At 38.9% G+C, this 25,995-nt stretch overlaps 1 protein-coding gene across 6 annotated transcripts; it reads left to right on the top strand.

Moving 5' to 3' along the window:
• Positions 1-22,573, top strand: LOC107705602 (disintegrin and metalloproteinase domain-containing protein 23-like). Of its 6 annotated transcripts, XR_001636079.1 has the most exons (27): positions 1-324; positions 1,068-1,291; positions 1,822-1,898; positions 3,967-4,030; positions 4,117-4,199; positions 4,524-4,584; positions 4,677-4,749; positions 4,845-4,930; positions 5,056-5,121; positions 5,363-5,431; positions 5,526-5,692; positions 6,609-6,693; positions 6,822-6,909; positions 7,026-7,077; positions 7,202-7,301; positions 8,551-8,622; positions 8,734-8,820; positions 8,941-9,021; positions 9,797-9,847; positions 9,940-10,003; positions 10,189-10,294; positions 11,829-11,948; positions 12,048-12,216; positions 16,331-16,442; positions 19,016-19,106; positions 20,868-21,059; positions 21,709-22,573. XR_001636079.1 is itself a non-coding variant. In XM_016508971.1 (26 exons), the coding sequence occupies exons 1-26, from the start codon at positions 246-248 to the stop codon at positions 21,752-21,754; spliced, it is 2,373 nt and encodes a 790-aa protein (XP_016364457.1). In that variant the 5' UTR covers positions 1-245; the 3' UTR covers positions 21,755-22,573. The 6 variants fall into 6 exon arrangements, 4 of the variants coding, with proteins under 4 accessions (XP_016364457.1, XP_016364459.1, XP_016364458.1 ...); XR_001636080.1 differs by lacking the exons at positions 20,868-21,059; positions 21,709-22,573 and adding an exon at positions 19,914-19,925 and having other exon boundaries at positions 19,016-19,869; XM_016508971.1 differs by lacking the exon at positions 20,868-21,059.
• Positions 22,574-25,995: the final 3,422 nt, after the last annotated feature.

The raw sequence follows: 25,995 nt of genomic DNA, 5'->3' as shown, positions 1-25,995 counted from the left end.
GATATGTGCTGCTTGGCCACCGCCTTCCATCCATCCGAGCTGCCACCCCTTCGCCTTCTTCCCAGTCCTCCCTACCCCTCGGCATCCCAACCGTGCTACCCACCCCTCAGTCTCCGATGCTGCATGAAGGATTTCCCCCTCTTCCCGCGGGATACGCACCAAAATCGCTCCCATAATAATGGACTGCGACGCTCGCTCTAAATTGATGCGCTAATGACATTTTATTTAGTCTTCAAATATGAATCATGCGTCTGATATTCCATCTGTGTCTGCTCGCTAGCATATTTATTTCCGTGCCATCTTCTATCGCCTCAACCTCAACGGGTAAGTATAATGTTTATCTTGCGTAACTTTATTATTTACATGATACGTCTTTATTCGATATTTGCTATATGTTACGTTGGTATTAGTGCAAGGTGTTTTTCCAACGCCTTTTGTTGCGGTAGGAAATCCCCGCTAAATACGCAGGTTCTCTGTAGGCTTTGATTGAGCCGCCTCCATTACTTAACTGTGTTTACGGCCGTTTATACGTGTCAATCTATGCAGAGGTGGGTAAAAGCTTTTGAAGGCCTCTGTATGGGTTGACAGCCCCATTAGTATGGTGCTGTACGGGAACATGGTAAGGATTTAGTGAGGCGCACTGAATCTTAATTCGATTACCATGACAATAGATTATTATTAGCTGACATGATGCGCATCTAAAGCTTTTACAATTCAGATATCAGATATCCAGATATGCAGCTGATAAAAGTTGAGAAAAAACAATTTGATATGGGTATGTTTTGCCAATAAGTGTCTCTTATGTCTCTTCTGCCATTACATGTATCATATATCTCATCCTCTCACCCACTGTCTTGAATGTGTGATCAGATTTCAGTGTTTTATTTGGTTATCAGCCGTAGTGCCTCCATTTCGATACCCTGAGATCTGCATAAGGGAGATCTGTGCGCAGCTTCTCTGCAGCATCACAGGGCTGCAACTGCTGGCACACGTTCATATATAATTGACGGGATCCCTCTCTGAGATGGAGACTGTAAAGCAGTAAACAATTTCCTCCTTTCCTGCAGTTTCCAGCTTCGTACAGAATGAGGATCTCAGGGATCAGCAGGTGCCTGAGACCCCGCGAGAAGCGACAGCAGCGGCACCGGGCAATTCCACGGGTAGAAAAACCGGAGAGCACGAGGTCACGGTCACATATCCCTCCCGGCTCATCTACTACTTGAATGAGGAGTCGGAGAGCACGTATCATGACCTGGACACTCGGACGAGGAGCCAGGCCAGTGATGGACAGGTGAGACATGGGCTGTCTTACAGTGTAAAGATCCCCAACACTGCATAATTTAGCCCCCACCAAATTCAGGTCTTCAGGAAGCTGCTTTCTTTCAAACTGCTAGGAGCTGCTGGGAATGGTGCAGTATGTCCAAATTCTCAGAGCTGATCAAGGTTCACCAGCCCTCCCTCACAAATCTAACACACTTTTCGCAAAAGAAGCAGTTTTCACTCCCCCCACTCTCTGTACTGAACAGACGTTGTGGGATTGCATTGTGCACACACTTTCACTTTACTTTTGCCAGTGCAGTATTTTTGCTGTAAAGCAGCACAGCTGTGTGATTTATGTTGCTCTAGAGCGGATGTTTTATCTATCTGCACTTACAGAGATTTGCTTGTTGAGAATATGATTTAATGTGTCTGCAGAAATGAAATTTTCACAAAAAGATTTTTTTGAATAACATTTGCAGGCTTTGCTGGCAGGTTTGATATAGCAACTTATGTTTGTTTTGTGAAGTGTTAATGAGCCCCTGTTTATCTCCCTGACCACAGGATGTCCACCTGGCCCAAGCAAGTTTCCAGCTGGATGCCTTCGGCACCACATTCAATTTGGACCTTACATTGAACAAGTAAGTGTGTGTGTCTGAGTAGCAAAAGACAGATTTGGTTTCAAAAACAAAGAATTGCTCTGTTGTTTAGTTGTGCATTGTTCAAATATCACATTTTTAAAATTGAAAATAGATATTTTTTCCCCTGTTGCATGGTGCATGGGGATTTCTAATTTCGCTAAATTTCATTGTGAGTTTATCGCACAAATTCAGTCCATTCAGTAATCTCCTCCCTGTTTGTCTATTGTCTGTCAGCACCTTTACATTCAAGGTATTTGCTGAAAAGCAAAAAACACTTTGGTTTAAATATCATCCGAACTGTGTGAATGCTGACTAACTTTCAGTTATCAACAAACATTCTTCCAGTAACATTAATAGAATGTTTGTTCAAAGTTATCTGGTCTTTAATAATGTTCTCAAAACGTTAGCACTGTAACATTATGTATTCCTCGCTAATGGAATGTTTTTCTGAAACATTTTAATTGGATGTTCGTCGCACTTTTCTAAATGTTAAAATTGACTAGTTTCAGGTTCAGAGAACATTCAAAAGTAACTTTCCCAGAATGTTTGCAAAATGATCAAATGCAACGTTCCCTTAATGGTTTCTTTAACATTCACATAACCAACATAAATAAATAAAAATAATAAAAATGTAAACATTTAAAAACCTGTATGTTTTGAACATTCAGAGAACATACAGGAATATTGTTTTCATAACTTAATGGGAACATTATAGCAAAACCTTCTTAGAACATAAGTTTGTTAGCTGGGATGTGAGGTGCTAATTGTTTTATGTGGTATCAAGTGTGATATCCCTGTTAATTTACATTTATTTATTTAGCAGATGCTTTTATACAAAGCAAATTCAAATGAGAAACATCACAAACAATTTGTCATATTGCCAACAATATTCTTATCGGGTTTAGTAGAAAGTTAGATTAGGAAACAAGCAAGAGCAAAAGTAAAATGCTGACAAGAAGCTAAAGTATTTTTTTTAGTAGTAAGTGCTTTGGTTGTGCTTAAGTGCTTGTGGAAGAGGTCTGTCTTCAGCTGCTCTTTGAAAGTTGTGATAGTCACAGAAGATGGGGGGCAGGTCAGCAGCTCATATTAAAATAATTGTTATTTATACAAGTTTTGCATACAAGTTTAAAATGAGTATGCACTGCAGCACAGTTTTATATCTGGTGTCATTCAAAATTCAGAAGCATTGTGACACTATTTGATCACAAGTCATCAGTAGTTGCCAAACGTTTTGGCTTCCACATCACGTTAACCAGAAATATCCAATACCAGAGGTCACAGTTTAAAAAGGACGAACATTTTAAATTCTGTCGTCATTTATTCCCCCTTATATCGTTCCAAACATGTATGACTATTTTTCTCTGGTGGAACACAAAAGAATATATTTTGAAAAATGTCTGAGGGTTTTTAGTCCATAAAATAAAATGCAAGGCGGTACAAATTTTATCCCATTAATGTGCACATCATTTCCACTTAGTCTTTTAGAAAATATTTAAACACATTTAAGCCATAAATAAGAATTATTATTGCTGCCCACTTTCTTTTCATTAGATGAATTATATGTTTGAAGTGTCTATTTTTGCAAGCTAAAATGCATTTAGGCTGATTAATTGTCAGCTTGTGACAGCTATAAAAATAGGATCAGTTGCAGCAACAGAAGTGTTTGTGATCATGGGATTAAAAGACTTTTCTGTTTCTGTTTTCTTCAAAAAAATAATGTTTTGGGACATTTGATGGTGAATTACGCTATTGATGCTGTTGTATATACTGTACATATATTTATCACACAACATTCAATTTGCTCTTCAAATACACATTTAATGCATTTTTATGTATATTTACTATGCCTTAACAAATCTATGTGGCAGAATCCCTAAAGATGTGATGCAGCTTCTGTTCCACTAACGTCTCAAAGCTAGAACAGCTGATACAGAAGACAGTGTTCTCCCAATGCATGCTTATTAAGCACATAGGTGCATGGGATCCGGGGCTCTAGATTTATTGTTGTGTTGTTGGATAATTAATGCAAGATTGCCCCTTTGAATTCTCTCTCTCACTTTGATTTTAGTGATCTGCTCTCTTCAGATTATGTGGAAATCCACTACGACAAAGACAAGCCAGTTCTCTCCAGGGTAAGACAGAAAGAGCAGCACACCAATATCAAACAGACCCCTGAAAATAACTACTACATTGCAGTGATGAATGTGCGTTTGTTTAGGGCGGGGAACACTGCTACTACCACGGCCACGTGAGAGGAAAAGAAGACTCCCGTGTAGCTTTATCCACCTGCAACGGGCTTCAGTAAGAAACCTTGTTTTGTTTGTATGTGTGTGAGTGAGATAAAGACAGCGCAGGAGAGAAAATCTGACCTGGAGACCTACTGTGAGGCCAGATGGCAGTTGGTACACATGAAAAGATTTGAATGTCACCATGTTAGTGTGTGGTTGAGTGTCACAGAGAGTAGCCGAGGGAAAGAGCAGAGTGTTTGTTCGGTTAGAAAAGCACAGTTGTGGTCACTTGACGAGTGATTTGACGGTTTTATCTGTCCTTCTTCCTGTATCCTTTTTCCGATTGACATCCCTGACTCTCTTTTCTCAACCCCCTTCTTGTGCTTCACTCTTCCAGTGGGATGTTTGATGATGGTAATTTTGTCTATCTCATCGAGCCTTTGAAACAGACTCACACCGTGAGTAAAGATCACTTCAGTATAGCTTATCCTTTTTGATTTCATTACTCGCACAGCTCGTCTACAAAGGTCACCATGTTTGTACCTTTTAGGAAACGGAAGCACGACCCCATACTTTGCGCCGAACATCATCGCTCCATGTGACCTCTGTCCCAGGTGCCTGGGGTAAGTGTGCCAAGGTCATGGTAACAGATATATGGCAAGATATTATATCCATACCCCCTTATCTCCATGGTTACCTTCATGTCTGTTTCTCTCAGCTGCTGATGACCCAATTGAGGAAAAAGAAGAGGAGAAGCGTATTTTTGCTAGCATGCCTTGGCTAAAGCGAAGGAGGAAAAGAGCTGTAAGAAATGACTCTCAACCTTTTCCATGTGCTCCACTGTTTCAGTGGAAACCTCTATAAATGCTACCTCATACTTAAGTGCTATGCTCTCTGAATGTATCATTTTGATTTGATTACTTTTTAAGATGCCACGTAACATTTTTGAGGAAATGAAGTATCTGGAAATAATGATTGTCGCTGACCACAACACGGTGGGTTCATCCACAACACATTACAAGCATCCTGTATAAATTAGCCAAGTCTGAAAATTTATTTTAATCCTTTTTTTTATATATATGTTTTTGAATCAAAGGTAAGTGAATTGTTGAAATTATCCACTAGAGGGCACTGAATAACAAATGTTCCCTTATTGTTCACATACTGCAGAACCAAAAATGTTCAGAATACACCTTGAAACTTATTTCCTTTTTTTTTCATCTCTTGTTTTTGCAGTTTAAAAGGCATAAGAGTAAAAAGCATACCCGGAACTCTGCCAAATCAGTGGTCAACTTTGTAGACGCTGTATGTTCACATATTAATTGCTGTAAAATATTTCCTTAATAGTCACCCAATTTATAATCTTCTTAATCTAAAATTCAAATGATATTCTCTTTAGATTTTTAAGGAGCAGCTGAATACGCGTGTGGTATTGGTTGCTGTGGAGATTTGGACGGACAGGGACCGGATTCCGCTGAGCGTGAAACCATTGGAAATGCTAAGAGACTTTTCAAAGTACAGACAACAGAACATCAACATCAACGCTGATGCCGTGCACCTCTTCACGTGAGTTGCAGTCTCTTGAATGAATGAGGTGTGATAGCCTGGTGGTTAAGGATGTTGGCCAGTAACCGAAAAAATTCGGTTCAGTTGTTGGTGTAGAAGAGTAACTGAGAATTCTGAATTTGTGTTGGTCATTCTCAGGAAATGTGTGTGCTAAGAGAATGCTGGACTTATGTCACAATACTTCATTTAACAATGGTTAGTGTATAATGCAATATATAATGCATATTTAAAAATATAGCATTGCATTTTTTATAACTGGAATATCAGCCAATTTGCATATCCCTATTCATAACCATTACATTTTTAGAGTTATATTTTGAAAAAAAAATAAATAAATTTTTTGATTTTACTGAAAATAAAATATTTAATGTCACTATATATATATATATTTATATATATATGTGGGACTATAATTTGTCCCAGCTCTCTCTGTTCAGTCTTTTTTTTTTTTTGCTGTATGATTCAAACAACAGTTTCTTTTACAATTTTTTTTTTTACATATATAGTGGGCAAATGATTAGTGTCTGTTTTGGAAAAATCTTGTCTGATAACATTTAATCCAAAACATTTGAACTGTAACACAGTTGACACAAAGCATGTTTTTGAAGTATAGAATTATGAATTATAGCTCATTAAGGAAAATATTTTAATTACAGTGTGTGATTTATAAGGCTGCCAGAATTTATCTATTCAAATTACAAATAAATTAATTCCAAACTTACTGTGACAGGGTTAAAAATAATATAACACATTAATGTTAAGCATACTGTTAGTAATACAAAAAAATAAAAAACTGAACATTTCTGGCACAAATGACACAGTTCCCTAAGAATTAAATTGAATACCATTGTTTGGTAATACAGTTACAGCAAAAGGGGAACTGGCGACAATGATAAAGACCTTTTTCTGCTTGCAGTAATGTGACGTTTCATTACGGTCGGAGCGGTGTTGCATATATTGGTGGTGTGTGTTCCAAAGGAAGAGGAATTGGTGTTAATGAGGTAAGGTTGACACATGCAGCATTCTGGGTAGACAGACTGGGCAATTTACTGTAAAACCTTACCTTGGAGCCATTCTAAATGACTTACCTCTGCTGTCATGCACTGCTGTTTCTGTTCCTCTCTTTCAGTTTGGCAGCACATGGACAATGGCTGCCTCTCTCTCTCAGAGCTTAGCACAGAATCTGGGTATCCAGTGGGATCCTGTGATCAGGAGGAGTAAGTTTGTTTCACCTCCTGCTGTCAAACTACTTGATTTCTGACTTGTTTACTGTAAAAGTTTAGGATTTAAAGTCAACTCACAGACTTTCTCACTCACTCTTGTGTTCTCTCAGAGGAGTGCGGCTGCATGGATTCATGGGTGGGATGTATAATGGAAGACACTGGGTATCGTTAAACACACACATTATTGTATAGCCTCTCCTGACTACTTGCCGGGCATTTTAGCTCCTACTTTCCTGTCATATTTCTTGATTTGCGTAGGTTTATTTTTCTCTGTTCCCCTCTGTAGAGTGCAACACACACGCAGGTTTTCCAAATGCAGCATCACCGACTACAGGAACTTTCTTCTAAGAGGAGGTGCTTCATGTCTGTTTAACAAACCCAACAAGGTAGGCTTGAACAATAGTGCGGACAACACAACATTCTCACCTGCATTTTTCATTACTCAACATTTTTAAAAAGGAAAATTTGCTGAAAATGTACTTACCCTCAGGCCACCCAAGATGTAGATAGTTTCTTTCTTCGTCGTAACAGATTTGGAGAAATGTAGCATTACATCACTTGCTCACCAATAGATCATCTGCAGTGAATGGGTGCCGTCAGAGTGAGAGTCCAAACAGCTGATAAAAACATCACAATAATCTACAAGTAATTCATAGGACTTCAGTCGATTAATTAACATCTTGTGAAGCAAAAAGTTGCATGTTTGTAGTAAAGAAATCTATCATTAAGATGTTTTTAACTTCAAACAAGTCCTCTATCCATAATATTGCTTTCGCCAGTGAAAAGGTTATCTTGTCTGAATCAGGAGAGAAATATGAACAGATCAAGCACGGTTTACTAGCAAAAGCAGTCCAAAACATTTCCAAACGAATATGTCAGTGGATTTTGATGTGAGAGAACAACAGGGGATGAACGTTTTTACTGGAGGAAGCGTTATTATGGATTATAAGCTTGTATTTTGGCCAGAAGCGATGGTTTAAAGTTAAAATGGCTTAGTGATTGATTTGTTTCTTGCAAAAATACAGATTTTCACTTCACAAGATGTTAATTGATGGACTGGAGTCGTGTCGATTACTTGTGGATTATTGTGATGTTTTTATCAGCTGTTTGGACTCTCATTCTGACGGCACCCATACACTGCAGAGGATTCACAGGTGGGCAAATGATGTAATGCTAAATTTCTCAAAATCTCCAAATCCAAAACTCATCTACATCTTGGATGGCCTGAGGGTGAGTAGATTTTCAGCAAATTTTCATTTTTGGGTTAACTATTTCTTTAAGATTGGTAACCTCTGGACTAAATGTTATTCTCTTACAAATCCTGCTTGGTGTGCAATTCTTTTTATTAATGTATGCTAGATTGTTGTGCTATATTTGGATCTTACACTCCAACTAAGCTATTTTTGGATCTACTTGCCTTTCTGTTTGTTCTGTTCATGTACCTGCAACCCACAAAAAAAAACAGGGGTCTTCAACAAAAAGCTGAAATTGAAACAGTCAGTGACATCAGATGTTATTGGTTCTCACGTGTATTGTGATGGATTGTCATTGTCATCAAACAAAAATCAAGTACTTGTCTTACATTCATCATTTATCAGACATGATGCTGGATAAACTTGTGCTTTGTGTTGGCAGCTCTTTGAGGCTACAGAATGTGGAAATGGTTACGTGGAAGTGGGAGAGGAGTGTGACTGTGGGGCTCGAATGGTAAGCACTATTTTTTTTCGTAAATCATACTTCCATACAGACAATAGCAAAACATAATATTTTACTAACTATTTTTTCGTCTGTATGCACATATTTGATCTGCTTATGCAGGAGTGCTATAAAGACTGCTGTAAAAAATGTTCTTTGTCTAATGGAGCGCACTGCAGTGACGGCCCCTGCTGCAACAGCACATGCCTAGTAAGAGACTTCGCTTTTGCCTCATTATTCATCATAACTTCCTCCATCCTCAACTACTGAGTGTCTTATAATGCACTGATCAGTTGTTTCTCTCAATCCCTGTCCCTGCACCTTTTTCAGTTCTACCCACGTGGGTACAGCTGTCGATATGCTGTAAATGATTGTGACATATCAGAGACTTGTTCAGGAGACTCGGGACAGGTCTTGCTCTTTCTTTTCTATTTTTTCTTTTTTATTTAATTTTATTTAATTTTATTTGATGTCAGTAATTTATATGTGAAGTTAGAAATACGAAAACATCACAGTATAAAGGGTTGAACGGAAAGAAAAGCATTTTCGCAGAACCACATAGTGAAAGCATATTTCAGTAAAAGCAACATTTGAGTAGTATTTGATTTTTTTTTCTGTTTTCTATATAGCCCATTAAAATGTAATGGTGATGCATATGCAAATTTTCTGACATTCCCTTGAAAAACAAACATTTACTAATTAAATTTAAAAATTTTCATTTATTTGTTTCAGAGTTAATTCGATGAGATTTCCAGTATCTGATTTTTCCTGTAAATAATAAATAATTTAAACCATTTTAAATCATTTTTCCTGCCGCTGTTTTCTAACAATGGGCCACTAATTAATTTATGCAGAAGATGCTACAGTTTCTACATGACAATCACAGGGATGATGGTGTTTCACACAATACACCCCCAAGCATCACTATCTGCCATAACAGCCGTAACAGAAGGCATGTTATTCACTAAATGACAGCCCGCCTGCAGTTTTAACACTTATAAAAATTATGCAGGGTTGAAAAACTAACTTTGATAGTCCAGTTGTCAGTTGAAATCCAGTAACTAACATAAATCTCAATAAATATCATACAGAAATACTAAAACTTAGACCATGCTAAATACTATTTTTAATTCATTTTTATCATTGAATCAAAAATACTTTGTAAATATCTTTGTTATTCTTACAGTGCCCCCCTAATCTTCATAAGCAAGATGGCTACTCTTGTCAGCTCAACCAGGTCAGATATATAAATCTATTTAAATACATGGCAGAACAACATTTAGACTAGTTTTGATTAAACCCTCCACATTTTGTTTGTTACTATACCAGGGTCGTTGTTACAGTGGTGAATGTAAGACCCGGGAGAGTCAGTGCAAATACATCTGGGGTCCAAGTGAGTGACGCTGATGCCTTCAGAGTGCTTCAACTGTTCTTGCCAAAGAAAGCACGTTAAAATAACTGCAATCCACCCACTCTGTCTTTCAATACGTGCTTGCTTGTGTTTCGTCTTTTCCTTTCTCCGTCTCATTCCCTTCATTCTTTTCTCCTGTTGCTTTCTGTCGATTTCTCTTCTCTCAGAGGCTGGAGGGTCAGAGAAGCACTGCTATGAGAAGTTAAATACAGAGGGGACAGAAAAAGGGAATTGTGGGAGAGATGGAGACAAATGGGTGCCCTGCGGCAAACAGTGAGTCAGTTCCCCCAATTATTTGGAGAGCAGGAATATGCGGCACCATGAAACTTTAATATGGTACAAAACCAGGTCAAGTCTAGATGGCGGCTCTTGTTCTGCAAAATTCTCAGGCATGAGCTTTGCTCTTAATGCTTCTTTACTGTCTTCTTTACTGCCTGCCGAAAATTATGAAAAGCATTAAAAACTTTGTGTCTCTTTAAGTTTTATGCAGGTACACCAGGTAATGTTAATGGCGTTCTGTTACAGTAGGGCTTCTCAACTAAATATTAATTTATAAGTTGAATTCAATCACAATGTCATTTGCAGACTTTGTATAGAGGAATTTAACTATCATCAATGCTTAACAAGTAAAATAAAATATCTTCCACAAGTAAAACACAAACATTAATGCCAAGACATGGAAAAGAGAAAAAACAATCTACATATTAAATGCACAGGGTATTTTTTCTTTACATTTTCAATTTAATTTCATGTACATTTTGTGTTAAGAAATATAGAGTCGGTTTTTTGTGCAAATGAGATATGACAATTGCTGGGTTGATCGAACGCCTGACATTTTAAGTTAAACATTTTCAGATATTCCTGGTTCTCTGATGTTGCTTAATGGTCAAATGATAAACAGATAAAATATTTAACTTTTTTCAGTTTTTTATTTATTTTATTTTATTATTATTAATTTTTTTTTCAAAATTATTTATATATAGGGCTGCACAACTTGGCCAAAAAATAATTTTGTCATATATTGTAGTTTTAACAGTGATATGACATTTAATCTCACATTTCTCCTGCTGAAACCAACTAAGACCTCCTTCAAGTTCTTTATTATAATAATATTAATTACTATTATTACTTTTTGTAATAATTAATTTTATTTTATATTAAATTACTCACTTTCTAATGTTCAAACCCTCCAGCTTTTAACTTTCAAATCCTTGAGCTTTTATTTTGAGGGAAAACTGATGAAATTCTGCAAACCTCTATCCGTAGAAATCTGGGAAATTATGCAAATGTGTAAAAAATGTGAACCAAGTGCACATTGCATTCCAAAAATGTGTATTAATCTCAGCACATCACATAGAGTTTGAGAAGCAGCATTTACAATGCCGCTCTTCACTCTGATACACAGCCCAACAGACTATACTTATTTTATTTCATCTTATTTTGATTAATTGTGCAGCCTCATTTATTTTAATTTTTAACAACCCCCCTGCAATTCTCTTATAGTTTGTGAACCCCCATCTTTACCAGTTAATGGCATGGATATTTATTTGTGTTAAAAGCCTGGTTTTATTGGCATAGTGTACTCATATGATGTATTTAGCATAAGTTACTTATAATATCAGCAACAACTTGATCTCTGTGGGTGTAAGGAAATGAGAACAAGCAGTGAATGCTTGCCCTAGCAATAGATACTGTAAAAATCTGTATGTGAATCCCACATGAAATTTGCAGAACAAAGGTTACTGTCTAGACATGATCACATAACCATCTCTAATACTTTCCTAATCCAAATCCTGTGGATTTACAGCGATGTCTTCTGTGGGTACCTGCTGTGCACTAACACTGGGAGAAATCCAAGGATCGGGACCCTGAAAGGTGATGTCACTCCCACCACCTTTAACCATCAGGGGCGACTGGTGGACTGCAGGTCTGTTCCTGGATCTCTGCAAATGTTCTCCCATTATACTTTAACAAAATTCCTGAAATACTTATTTTTTACCGTTTTCTAATTCTCCTTCTTCTGTAGTGGGGGACACGTGCTGTTGGATGATGACACTGATCTAGGGTATGTGGAAGATGGTACGCCGTGTGGTCCCTCTATGATGTGCCTTGAGCGGAAATGTCTACCCATCTCCTCCCTGAACCTCACAGCCTGTCCGTCTGGCCCGGGTGGCCGAGTCTGCTCTTCTCACGGCGTGAGTGATCACCATCTGACACTCTCTGCTGCTTAGATGGATCTCACACCACAGTCAGCCTTGAACATAATTCTGTTTGAATTCCAATCCAACAAAGCCAGAAATCCACTCAAATCCACTTACAAATTTAATCCAGAATTTTAACGTCAGGGATTGAATTCATCCCCTGCATTCCGTTTATATGCAGAGGAATGACAATCTATTCCACAACATCTGAAAATAACACATTGTCATGGGTATCCAATATCTATAAGAAGGGGATTGATTTTTTTTATTTTAATTTTACTTAAATCTGCTGTAGGATGCCACACATTGTTAGTCAATAAACTAGCTAATCAGACACATTGGCTGCCTGTGGACGATTTTGTGTTTTGGGATTTGAAGACATAGGGTTTGTTGTCTTAGGAAGGCTGAGTTTTGAGAGTGGGTATTGAAATCGGTGAAAAACTGCTGAAATCGCATGGGGTTTTCAAACTTTTCAATGCCAAGACCTCTCAAACATGGCAATCCCCTTGGAAGGATGACCTCCTTCCAAAAATATAGAGGCAGCTACACTACCGTTCAAAAGTTTGGGGTCAGTAAAACATTTTACTGAAATTAATAATAATAATAATGCATTTTATTTAATGGTGCCTTTCTAAACACCCAAGGTCACCTTACAGCAAGCAAAATGATAAAAAATACAAAAATGAGTAACAAAAGAAGAACAGATCTATGCAGAAAATATGCAGACTGTCACTGTCGCGTATATTGAGAGGGAGGGAGTTCCATAGGCAAGGGGCCGCAAAACTAAAAGTTCTTGCTCCCAGGGGGCTTAAGCGTATAAGCGGCAACAAGAGAAATCGAGAATGAAGATCTGAGAGTGCACGAAGGAGGTTAGATGTGGAGAAGGTCAGTAAGGTATGGCGGAGCTAGGTTGTGAAGTGCCTTAAATGTGAAAAGCAAAATTTTAAAATCGATACTTCACTGGGAGCCAGTGTAGACGTTGGAGAACTGGAGAAATGTGCTCAATAGATGAAGTCTTAAAAAGAACACGAGCTGCCAAATTCTGAACTAACTGGAGTTTATGAAGAAGTTTAGAAGGAAGGCCAGTAAGGAGAGCATTACAATAATCGATACGTGAGGTAACGAGTGCGTGAATAAGAATTGCAGTATTATTCGTTGTGAGAGAGGGATGGAGATGATTAATATTACGCAGGTGGAAATATGCAGCATGCGTAATATTATTAACATCAGCTTCAAAGGACAAACTCCTAACCTGCTGAGAAGGACAAATTGCATTATAATCGATTATCCACAGAAAAACAATCAGATTTAGTCAGAGTAGATCTTGTAGATCTTGTACTTGTGTTAACGAGTGCGTGAATAAGAATTGCAGTATTATTCGTTGTGAGAGAGGGATGGAGATGATTAATATTACGCAGGTGGAAATATGCAGCATGCGTAATATTATTAACATCAGCTTCAAAGGACAAACTCCTAACCTGCTGAGAAGGACAAATTGCATTATAATCGATTATCCACAGAAAAACAATCAGATTTAGTCAGAGTAGATCTTGTACCAATGAGTAAGACCTCAGTTTTATCACTGTTGAGTTTTAGAAAGCTGGCTGAAAGCCAGTCTTTAATTTCAGTTAAACATCTGGTCAAGGAAGGTGGAGCTAAAGGGTTTGGAAGACAGGTAGAGCTGGGTGTCATTGGCATAGCAGTGAAAATGGATACCATATTTCCTGAAAATATGGCCAAGAGGGAGTAAATAGATGATGAATAGCAGTGGGCCCAAAACAGAACCCTGAGGGATACCAGTGGTAACTCTAAATGGTCTTGATCGAAAATGTTTTAATTTGAACAAACTGAATGCGACCAGTGAGATATTACCTAAACCAGGACAGGGTGGTGCCAGTGATCCCTATAGAAACGAACCTGTCCAGGAGTATCTTATGCGAGATGGTATCAAAGGCCGCACTCAGGTTGAGAAGGACAAGTATTGTTAATAAACCAGAATCAGCTGCCAATAACAGATCATTAGTCATTTTAACAAGAGCAATCTCTGTACTATGGTGGGGATGAAAGCCAGATTGAAATCGCTCAAATGATTTATTATTGGAAAGATGATCGTGAACTTAAGTTGCAATACATTTTTCCAAGATTTAAGAAATAAATGGCAAATTAGAAATTGGATGGTAATTTTCAAAACTTCAAAAAGAGAGGAAGGTACAGAACCAGAAACAAGTGAAGAGTGAATAATTGTAGTAATTAATGAAGACAAAGATAGTAGACAGGCTTTAACTAAGCAAGTAGGTAATGGGTTGAGCTGACAAGTGGTAGGTTTAGATTTCCGGATATGACAATATCTCCGTAACAGTTGTTAAAGTGAAAGTAGTAAAAGTAAAATGCAGGGTCACATAGGAGACTGGATAACTGGAATCATAGCCTAAATTACTTGAAAGTAATTGCTGAGGAATCTTTTTAATCTTAGACTCAAAGAAAGTCAAAAAACTGTTGAAAGGTTCAAGTCTCAGGTCCGACAGGAATTGTAGGTGGGGGGAGTGAATGTACAGCGCTCTCTTTCACCTTCAATACCACGACTGAAGTGAGACCCTTGAGCAAGGCATCGAACCCCCAACTGCTCCCCGGGTGCCGCAGCAATATGGCTACCTACTGCTCCGGGTGTGTGTTCACGGTGTGTGTGTGTGTTCACTACTGTGTGTGTGCACTTGGATGGGTTAAATGCAGAGCACAAATTCCGAGTGTGGGTCACCATACTTGGCCATATGTCACTTCACTTTCACTTTTTTTTTCAGAATACATGTTCTACTCTCCCACCTTCAATACCACGACTGAGGTGCCCTTGAGCAAGGCATCGAACCCCCAACTGCTCCCCGGGTGCCGCAGCAATATGGCTACCTACTGCTCCGGGTGTGTGTTCACGGTGTGTGTGTGTGTTCACTACTGTGTGTGTGCACTTGGATGGGTTAAATGCAGAGCACAAATTCCGAGTGTGGGTCACCATACTTGGCCATATGTCACTTCACTTTCACTTTTTTTTTCAGAATACATGTTTAACGGTAAAGAGTCAGGTGGACACAGAAAATTCTTCACCACAGAAAAAAGAGATATATAGTTCCCTTCACTAGCTCCAGTTATATTAGAATAATAGTCTGATTTAGCTTTGGACAATGCATCTTTGTAATGTTGGATATGGTGAGCAAGCATTTCTTTATGTACAGTAAGACCTGATTTGGCATACAGACGCTCTAGCCTACAGCCTTTTACTTAAAAGTAGATGCAAATCAGAGGTAAACTAGGGAGCAGAGAGAGTAAAAGAAACAATAGTTTTATACAGCAAGGGTGCGTTGAATTTATCAAAAGTGACAGTAAAGACTTTTACATTTTTACACAAGATTTCTAAAAGATTTCAAATAAATGCTGTTCTTTTGATCTTTCTAATCATCCTGTAGAATTCTTTATAAAAGTATCCACAAACATATTAAGCAGCACAACTGCTCTCAACAGTGATAATAATAAATGTTTCTTGAGCACCAAATAAAGGAATAAATTATATATTTTTAAATATATTATTATAATATATACAGTAGTTAGTTATAGTTAATATAGTTATTAAGTGTAATATTATTTCACAATATTGCTGGGTTTTTTTAACTTTATTTTGATCAAATAAATGCAGCCTCTGTGAGTGTATATAAATTTTCAACATTAAAAAAACTTACCAATACCAAACTTTGAACAATAGTGTGTATATTAAAGACCCATTTTCGTATAGTGTACGAAAAATTGTGAGGGTGACAATATAAAATATTATTAAACATGACTGTATTTATAAAACTTGAAGAGAAACATCTCCAATTAATTTCAAATTTATTTATAAAATTATATTTAAAATATAAAGATTCAGCAGATGTAAAAACTGTAAAATGAAAATGTAGAAATACTTTTTTCACAAAACTGTATACATTTTTATTTCTTTATTACTATTAAAAACGGGCTAATCTGTAAATATTAACCCCAGGCTTACAGCACCTTTAACTTGACTGTGTTACACATCATCAATGATGATACTGAGGGTTATTTCTTACTGTTTATCAACTTTCAGGTGTGCAATAATGAAGCAACCTGCACCTGTGATGCTACATGGGCAGGGACTGACTGCAGCATGCATGACCCCCCAAAAGAGCCACCTGTCACCGAGGACCCGGGTCCCAAGGGTTCGTGATCTCTCTTAATTCTTTAAACATAAAAAAACTTTGCCATATACATACACAGATCTTACAGCCTAATCCTCAGATGCACACACACCTTAACTCCAGTCCACTGCAAAGCCACTTCCAAAGATCACTGCTTTTTGTAGGTGCCCATTTCTATATTGTGACTTTTCCCACTCACAAGACTTTAACAAATACTAGTACGTGTACAATAAAAAAAAAAAAAAATGGGGCCTTGAGTGACATTTTCTCTGTTGAATCACATGACTGTATTTATAAAACTTGAAGAGAAACATCTCCAATTAATTTCAAATTTATTTATAAAATTATATTTAAAATATAAAGATTCAGCAGATGTAAAAACTGTAAAATGAAAATGTAGAAATACTTTTTTCACAAAACTGTATACATTTTTATTTCTTTATTACTATTAAAAACTGGCTAATCTGTAAATATTAACCCCAGGCTTACAGCACCTTTAACTTGACTGTGTTACACATCATCAATGATGATACTGAGGGTTATTTCTTACTGTTTATCAACTTTCAGGTGTGCAATAATGAAGCAACCTGCACCTGTGATGCTACATGGGCAGGGACTGACTGCAGCATGCATGACCCCCCAAAAGAGCCACCTGTCACCGAGGACCCGGGTCCCAAGGGTTCGTGATCTCTCTTAATTCTTTAAACATAAAAAAACTTTGCCATATACATACACAGATCTTACAGCCTAATCCTCAGATGCACACACACCTTAACTCCAGTCCACTGCAAAGCCACTTCCAAAGATCACTGCTTTTTAGGTGCCCATTTTGATATTGTTACTTTTCCCACTCACAAGACTTTCACAAACACTAGTACGTGTACATTAAAAAAAAAATGGGGCCTTGAGTGACATTTTCTCTGTTGAATCACCCCTATTTCCTCTGCACAGTGAGCGTGGCCACAAACAGGCTGATAGGGGCAGTGGCAGGGACCATTCTGGCCCTGGGGGTGATTTTTGGAGGCACAGGGTGGGGAATAGAGTAAGCACCTCTTAACCCTTTAATGCCACTCCCCCAGCAAGAGGGAGATCCTGTGATCCCCTGTGTGTGCGCGTGTATGTGCGGTTGTGTGTACGTGTTCTCCCAGTGGCTTTGTCCGTTGTGTTGAATGTGATGGTGCCTTGTAATTTTTGTTGTGTAATTGGACTGATTGATTGGTATATCTCTTATTTTCTCTTCTCCCTTGGCTGCTATTATCATGGATATTTTTATTATCACCCTGTGTTAATGGAGTGTTGCGGTGCTTCCCTTTCTGGTCCATGTGGGGCATTAACATAGAACAAAAAATTCAAAGTGAGAAAAGAGGATCAAGAATGAAGAACAAGACGAGGAGGGTGGAAAAACATGAGATGACTTGGACTGACATTGACATAAGATGCCGTGGCGTCTTTTAACTGACACAAAATCCCATCAGAACTGGCCCACTTTCTGAGCTGAGCTAAATATTCCACTCTAACTAGGTCCGACGTGTGCGTGAGTGGGTAAAAGTTCACCATGGACATTTTCTCTGTTGAATCACCCCTATTTCCTCTGCACAGTGAGCGTGGCCACAAACAGGCTGATAGGGGCAGTGGCAGGGACCATTCTGGCCCTGGGGGTGATTTTTGGAGGCACAGGGTGGGGAATAGAGTAAGCACCTCTTAACCCTTTAATGCCACTCCCCCAGCAAGAGGGAGATCCTGTGATCCCCTGTGTGTGCGCGTGTATGTGCGGTTGTGTGTACGTGTTCTCCCAGTGGCTTTGTCCGTTGTGTTGAATGTGATGGTGCCTTGTAATTTTTGTTGTGTAATTGGACTGATTGATTGGTATATCTCTTATTTTCTCTTCTCCCTTGGCTGCTATTATCATGGATATTTTTATTATCACCCTGTGTTAATGGAGTGTTGCGGTGCTTCCCTTTCTGGTCCATGTGGGGCATTAACATAGAACAAAAAATTCAAAGTGAGAAAAGAGGATCAAGAATGAAGAACAAGACGAGGAGGGTGGAAAAACATGAGATGACTTGGACTGACATTGACATAAGATGCCGTGGCGTCTTTTAACTGACACAAAATCCCATCAGAACTGGCCCACTTTCTGAGCTGAGCTAAATATTCCACTCTAACTAGGTCCGACGTGTGCGTGAGTGGGTAAAAGTTCACCATGTGTGTGTTTGTGGGTTAATGTTTGTGTGTCTGTGTGCGCGCGTGTCTGTGCATTTGTTTTCGTCAGTCCTGTATTGGTAGCGTTGCTCAAAACACCTCAGTGCTTTAAGATCTTCCCTTACAAACCATCAGTTACTTGTGCCGCTCCCCTGTGCCAAAATCTACAGCCCCTAAATTCTCCACATTCATGTCCAATAACATCCCACACACACACTATGCTATCAAGGGTAAGTTGAGCGTTATCTACCCTACGGATTCCCATCCTGAGTAATCACATGACTGAAAGAGTGTATAACATAAGTCCAGCATTTGATGTGTAAACCCTGCATGCTGTGCAGGTGCCCCCTGCAGCTTACGTCATGTTTCTCTCCCATCATGCCCTTCTACAGGTCCTAGTGCCACCAACCTTATCATAGGCTCCATCGCAGGGGCCATCCTGATGGCAGCCATAGTGCTGGGGGGGACGGGATGGGGATTTAAGTAAGAGCTGCACCGCATGCTTCCTATTGCCTGCCAGCCTGGAACAGGCTCACTCACACTTAAACATACACACTCACACACACACACTTTTGCATACATGCACACAACACTTACCACTACACACTCACATTCACACATGCACAAGGGCCTGGGCTTCTGCTACAGACAACAGATACTAAAACTAGGTCATCATTTAAAGTGCCAAATTCTGAACTACATGCTATGATAGAATGCTAAGGGCGATAAGTGTAATTTGTCATTTTTTCTGTAACAATATATGTAATTGTAAGTTGTTTAAATGTAACATTTTCTTAAGTATGCTAATGGTTCTTTACAGGTGACAGCAGATTGTAGTTTAGCTCATGGTAGCTAGATGGTAGCTATCGAAAACCAATCAAGAAAAATTACCCACTAAAATGATCTGGCTACATCTTTCAACCACCAAATTACAGTTTAAGTCTAGGTCTAGACATTTAACCCAGTTGGTTTAGAGCTCTGTAGACTGTAGCAGAACCTCGTGCAGACTGGCCCATCGCTTGACATGCATGCAAGCAAAATGGTAAAATGGATACTGAGCAAGATGTGTAATGACAGTAATGAATTAATGACAATATCAAGAGAAGATTGATGTGTAGCCTTTTTTGCTAACTACATGCTAATACTTAAAAACTTATACATTTCAGTAATACCATGACCAGTTTATGTAGTAAGGTGGGAACTGTTGGAGAAAGTAACATTGTATGCTTACTTAAAGCTACACTATGTAACTTTTTTTTTTGTTCAAAGTTAGCAAATTTATATAATGAGCAAGTGCAGTATGCCAGACACATTTCACAGGAAACTGCATAGTTCTGTCATTCGTCTTGTCATTCGCAAACCTTGTACCGAAAAGAGTTTGTAAGCAAAATATTAAAGTAACAGTGTCCATACTAAAAAACAGATCAACACTAGCTTGGCTTTTCAAAAATAGGTTTAGTTTGCGCATTTGCTGTGCATGGACTAGGTTCACAAAACAATATTTACGTTGGTAACAATGCCAATCTCTAAACCACTTACTACTTCGCCTACTAGCCAGGTGTCCACTGTTTTACCTTAACTGATATGAATACCAATCATTATGTCTAATGTCAGCATTACCAATCTTTTGAAATGTTATTTTAAAACAACTGTTTGCAAATAAGCTCATAAGAACCAAAGCACAATTTGCATAATCACCAAAGCAATGTTTCTCCGCAAGTAACGTTTTATGCTTCAACCGCTAAAGAGCCGAAAGTTACATAATGTAGCTTTAAAGATTCCAGTAAATGTGTGTAACATCAAACATGTTGACAGATGTATTTGGTTCAAAATCTGAATGTAGTTTAGCAACTGTTTGTCTGAGGACATGTAAAACCTTTCTAATGGCCAGCATAGACCCAGTCAGGAGCAAGTTCTTGGAAGCTAGCTATGAGATCTGGAGGTCATCCAAGAGGACTTAGCTCACCGCAGCATGCTTGTTTGCACATAGCATCTTGACTGAGCCCATTTAGAGTTTGCATGCGGACTGGCACCAAGCCAGAGCTAAAGCGGAGTGCTATCAGAGCATCGCACAAAGGCTGGGCTCACCTCAAGTGAAGGGAGTGGAGGGGTGTTTGTTGTTTTCCTTGCTTTGAGAAGCGGGGTGGGTTGTTGGGGCGGGACGGGGTAGGCAGGGATGACAACTTTCTGACCCGCTCTCCTCGCCGTGATCTCTCTCTCAATCCCCCCTCCGTTGTCTGAAAGGGTGAGAGTTTGAGCGGAGAGGGGTGGAGGTTGTGTCGTAGGCAGCCTTTGTGCCATGGCTGGCTGCCACGCCCTCTTATCTCCCGGAAGGCCCTGGGCCCCCCTGAAAACCTAGAACAGAGCAAGAGCCCTCACCCCCCACCCGGACTCGCCCGGCACCGCTGCCTTTACTGCCTGCTTCACAGAGACCTGGTACAGACACACGCGCTGCACTGCACCTGCATGCTACCCCAGTCACCCCCCTACACTGCGATAGTGGCGTCTCCTACCTAACCTCTCTATGGACAGGTGCATGTTAAACTGCTGGGATGCCCCACATCAAGCCACGCTACGGGGAGGATGTGTCAAACCCCTGTTGTTGTTGGTGTTGTTGCAGTTCTTGTTGCCTTTCTTGTTGTTCCTGGTGGTATCGTCGTAGTTCATGTTGTGGGTGTGACGTCCTTTTCTGACCCTCGATGTTGTACACTCTTTCTTGCTGTTTTCTATGTCAATGTTCATGTTTTCTCCCAGGAGGTAATGTTCTTTTTCCACATCCCTTGTTGTCTTTCTAACACATACTCACCCGCGGTCAGTGGAGGGACACTCTGTGTCTCTCCTTGCTGCTGTGAAGAACCGCCATTTTTACCCGCCGCAACCCGACGGCGTTAGGAGTTAAACTACACGTTATGGGTAGATTTCGATAAATGATTTGAATTGATTAAGAAGTTAATAAAACGACTACCATGTGGTTGCTGCGGGTTAAGGCGGTAAGATGGGCAGCAAATTGTATGTTGATGTCTCTGGCATTGCCTGCACTAACCCCCCTCTCGTTTGTTTTGTCCTGTTTGTCCTCATCACCAAGAAATGTCAAGAAAAGACGATATGACCCTAACGCCAGTGCCATCTAAAGGCTAAGAGAACTGCATCCTTGCCTAGTGTGCCCCCGGGTTCCGTCAGAACCCGCTGGACTGTACCCTCTCCTGCTGCTGACGCTGCTGCCGACGGCGTTGGCGTTACTTGAATAAAAAAGGACAGAAAGCGAGAGAAGAAAGAGACCGAACGATCGAACATTTTTCATCCAAAGTCACGTAGAACTGCTTCTCTACCGCTGTTCCTTTGCCCTCTGGCCCTGAGCATCCACACTGAACCACTCATCGGGGCATGACTTCCTGTTCACACGCCCCAACCTCCAGTTCTGACCCAGGCATGACCAGCTTCAGCTGTGGACCTCGCATGGCAGAGGAGGGACACCAATGACTATTGTTCATTTAAAAAAAGAAGAATGATTTGAAGTTCCAGTAGGCTGGTAACATATCCATGTGTTTTTCAAGGGGCTAAATGACCACACCCTATGAGAGTGACCCATATTGGACAAACATTTCAAGGCTTAACTTTAAAGTTTTTTGTTATTTCAGCATGTTATATTGCAGGCATTTTCTGTAGTATTAATGAAACAAAGAAACCCAAACAAAAAGTAAAAAAAAAAAATCAATCCATTTGGCCGGCAGTGTATACTGCTGCATGATGAAATCACCACTGATATTTATGCCTGATGACGTCAATTACTGTTCCACTTGAAAAAAAAAAAAAGGAAAAAAAAAAACTAAACTGGCTGGGCCCTGACCTGAATGCCATCACTGGCCAATCAGAGAGCTGCATGATGTAACTGCACTGGGGGCGGAGCCCACACAGCCTGCTGCGCTTTTCAAGGTATCTGCATGTCAAAGGAAAAACAGTTAACATTTACTTACTATGCAAAGGGGAAACATTGCACAAACATTGGTTTGGTAAAGAATTCTCAACTGAGACTAACAATGAAATTGATCTCAAGCTAGCGGATTATTAATAAGGCAGTCTTTTATATGCTCGGCCATCTATGTTTGACATTATAATAAGCTTCTGATTACTTAAAATGAATGTTTCTATGAAAATCTCAGCTTCTGAAAATGTCATTGTCATCTGTGTGGGACAGCATAATTGAGGCACTTGTGATATTAATTGCTATTATTAATCGAATGGGGCTGTTTCAGTACAGGGAACTCTAGTTTGGGGCTAAGCCACTGGAATAAGAGCAGAGAGAGAGGGTGTTTTTCTATACCATCATTGATCCTCAAATCTGGCCCACAAGATCCACTTTCCTGCAGAGTTTAGCTCTAACCCTAATCAAACACACCTGAGCATGCTAATCAATGTTTTCAGGATCATTAGAAAATCACAGGTAGGTGAGTTTGATCAGGGTTGGAGCTAAACTCTGCAGCTCATTGGCCCTCCAGGGCAAGATTTGAGGAACCCTGATCTATAGGAATGTAACAGGAGACAGACTGATCAGAAACAGTTACTGTGGTTTCTTGATTGATGGTTTAAGTATGAATTTAGGTATGGGTTGTTGGTTTTTGATCACCCTAAAAGAGAAACTCGAGTAGTGCAAATAAGGTGACGTGTGGGACAGGACATAAGCTTCTTAAGTGTCATGTTCCCACCCATTTACCTTTCACTCAGTTAACGTGTGATACTTCATCATACAGTACATCATGACCTCTACGTCTGATCATATTTAGAGCAGGGATCCTCAAATCTGGCCCACGAGATACTTTTTCCTGCGGATTTTAGCTAACCCTAATCAAACACACCTGAGCATACTAATCAATGTTTTCAGGATCATTAGAAAATCACAGGTAGGTGAGTTTGATCAGGGTTGGAGCTAAACTCTGCAGCTCATTGGCCCTCCAGGGCAAGATTTGAGGAACCCTTATCAACACCATCAGGTTTTTGAACTCATCTTCTAAACCCTGAGCCCTTTTACAGCCATCTCATGTTTCCATGGAAACATTGCCAAAACAACAAATAATTATAATAAAGAACTTGACAGAAACTTTCCTCTTTGAGATCTTTTTTTCTTTCATAATCCTCTCAATCCAGATATTTTAATGAAAAATAACTGACATCAAACACGTTATCAGTTCAGAAGGCTTCCATTTTGTGTCCTTTTTATTGGTAGACTTTGCATTCGCAATGAAATTAAAACACACTCCATATGAATGTTTTGCAGAACCCATAACAAATTTACTGTGCAATGAATACAAAATATAAAAATTATTAATATGTATTTATTGTTCAACAGGCAAAATAAACATACAAGGCTGTTATTAAAAATGCATTCAAAGTGTCTAGTATTAAAAAAACACACCATATGAATTCACTATTAAATCACACTATAAAATCACATATTAACTAGAAACTAGATTGAAAAGTTTGTAGACAAACTTTAAGTTGGCTTGAAAAAGCCTAGCTAGAAAGTTTTAAAAAGTTTGCAGTCTGAAAGTTTTCAGTTTGAAGTAGTTTGAAAGTTAAAATAGTTTTAAAGATTAAAGTTTGAATGTTTTCAAGGCAATATACAGACTATCAGAAAAACAGATATGTATAAAACATATTGCTAGGGTACCTGGGATGGTTGCTAGGCTGTTTCTAGCATGACTAGCATGTTGCTAACATGTTTTTAACATGATTAGCATGTTGCTAGCATGATTTGCATGTTGCTAGCATGATTTGCATATTTCTAACATGATTAGCATGTTACTAGCATGTTTCTAACATGGTTAGCATGTTGCTAGTATGATTAGCAAGTTACTAACATGTTTCTAGCATGATTAGCATGTTACTAGCATGTTGTTAACATAATTGGCAAAGTTACTAACATGTTGCTATCATGATTCTAGCATGATTGTCATGTTACTAGCATGATGATAGCATGTTTAGCAAGTTGCTAGCATGTTTCTAACATGATTAACAAGTTACTAGTATGATGCTAGCATGTATAACAAGTTGGTAGCATGTTTCTAGCATGATTAAGAAGTTACTAGCATGTTGTTAGCATGATTAGCAAGTTAATAAAATGTTGCTAGCACGATTAGCATGATTCTAGCATGATTAGCATGTTACTAGCATGATACTAACATGTTTCTAACATGTTTAACAAGTTGCTAACATTTTGTTACCATGTTGAACAAGTTGCTAGCATGTTTCTAGCATGATTAGCATGTTACTAGCATGGTGTTAACATTTTGTTAGCATTCTTAGCAAATTACTAGCATGTTGTTAATATGTTTCTAGCATGATTAGCAAGTTAGCCTGTTGTTAGCATGATTAACAAGTTACTAGCATGTTTTTAACATGATTAACAAGTTACTAGCATGTTGCTAACATGATTCTAGCATGATTAACATGTTGTTAGCATTATTCTACCATGATTAGCATGTTGTTAGCATGATTCTACCATGTTTCTAGCATAATTAGCATGTTACTAGCATGGTGTTAACATTTTGTTAACATGATTAGCATGTTACTAGCATGGTGTTAACATGTTGTTAACGTGATTAGCAAGTTACTAGCATATGTTGCTTGCATCTTTCTAGCATGTTTAGCAAAGTTGCTAGCATGATTAGCATGTTACTAACGTGTTAACATTTTGTTAGCATGATTAGCAAGTTACTAGCATGTTTAGCATGTTACTAGCGTGTTGTTAACATAATTAGCAAGTTACTAGCATTTAGTTAGCATGTTTCTATGCTAATCCAGCTAAAACCTGTTGATTCAGTAAAAAAACAGCTAAAAAAATGCTGAAAACCAGCTAAGACCAGCCTGACCTGCTAAAAAAAAGTGTCCAAAACCACTTTAAAACCAGCTTGGGAGACCAGCCAAAGCAGCCAATTAGCTTAGGCTGGTTTTAGCAGTTTTTTTTTTCTTTTTTTTCAGTAAGGAGTTGTTAAGCTTTGTAGACAGCTTAAATACACCATAAGATTCATCGTACAAAAGTTTTGACCCCATCAGTGAAAATCTATGGGAAATTTTGTTAGTCTGGTTTATGAAAACCCAAAACCGCAAGCCATATCAGTTAGATATAGATATAGATACCTGAGTCTGACCAGTCTGAAGGTCTGGGCCGAGTTTGGTGGTGGTTGTAGCTTTAAAGGTCTAGACCAGGGGTAGGCAAGTTCGGTCCTAGAGAGCCGCAGTCCTGCAGAGTTCAGCTCCAACCCTAATCAGACACACCCGAACAAGCTAATCAATGACTTCAGGATTACTAAGGCTATAGGCAGGTGAGGTTTTTTTTCAGGGTTGGAGCTGAACTCTGCAGGACTGCGGCTCTCTA

Source organism: Sinocyclocheilus rhinocerous, unplaced genomic scaffold (genome assembly GCF_001515625.1).
Source record: "Sinocyclocheilus rhinocerous isolate Xijiao unplaced genomic scaffold, SAMN03320098_v1.1 scaffold504, whole genome shotgun sequence".
In the NCBI taxonomy this organism is placed as follows: Eukaryota; Metazoa; Chordata; class Actinopteri; order Cypriniformes; family Cyprinidae; genus Sinocyclocheilus; species Sinocyclocheilus rhinocerous.
This window is presented reverse-complemented; position numbering and strand designations above follow the sequence as displayed.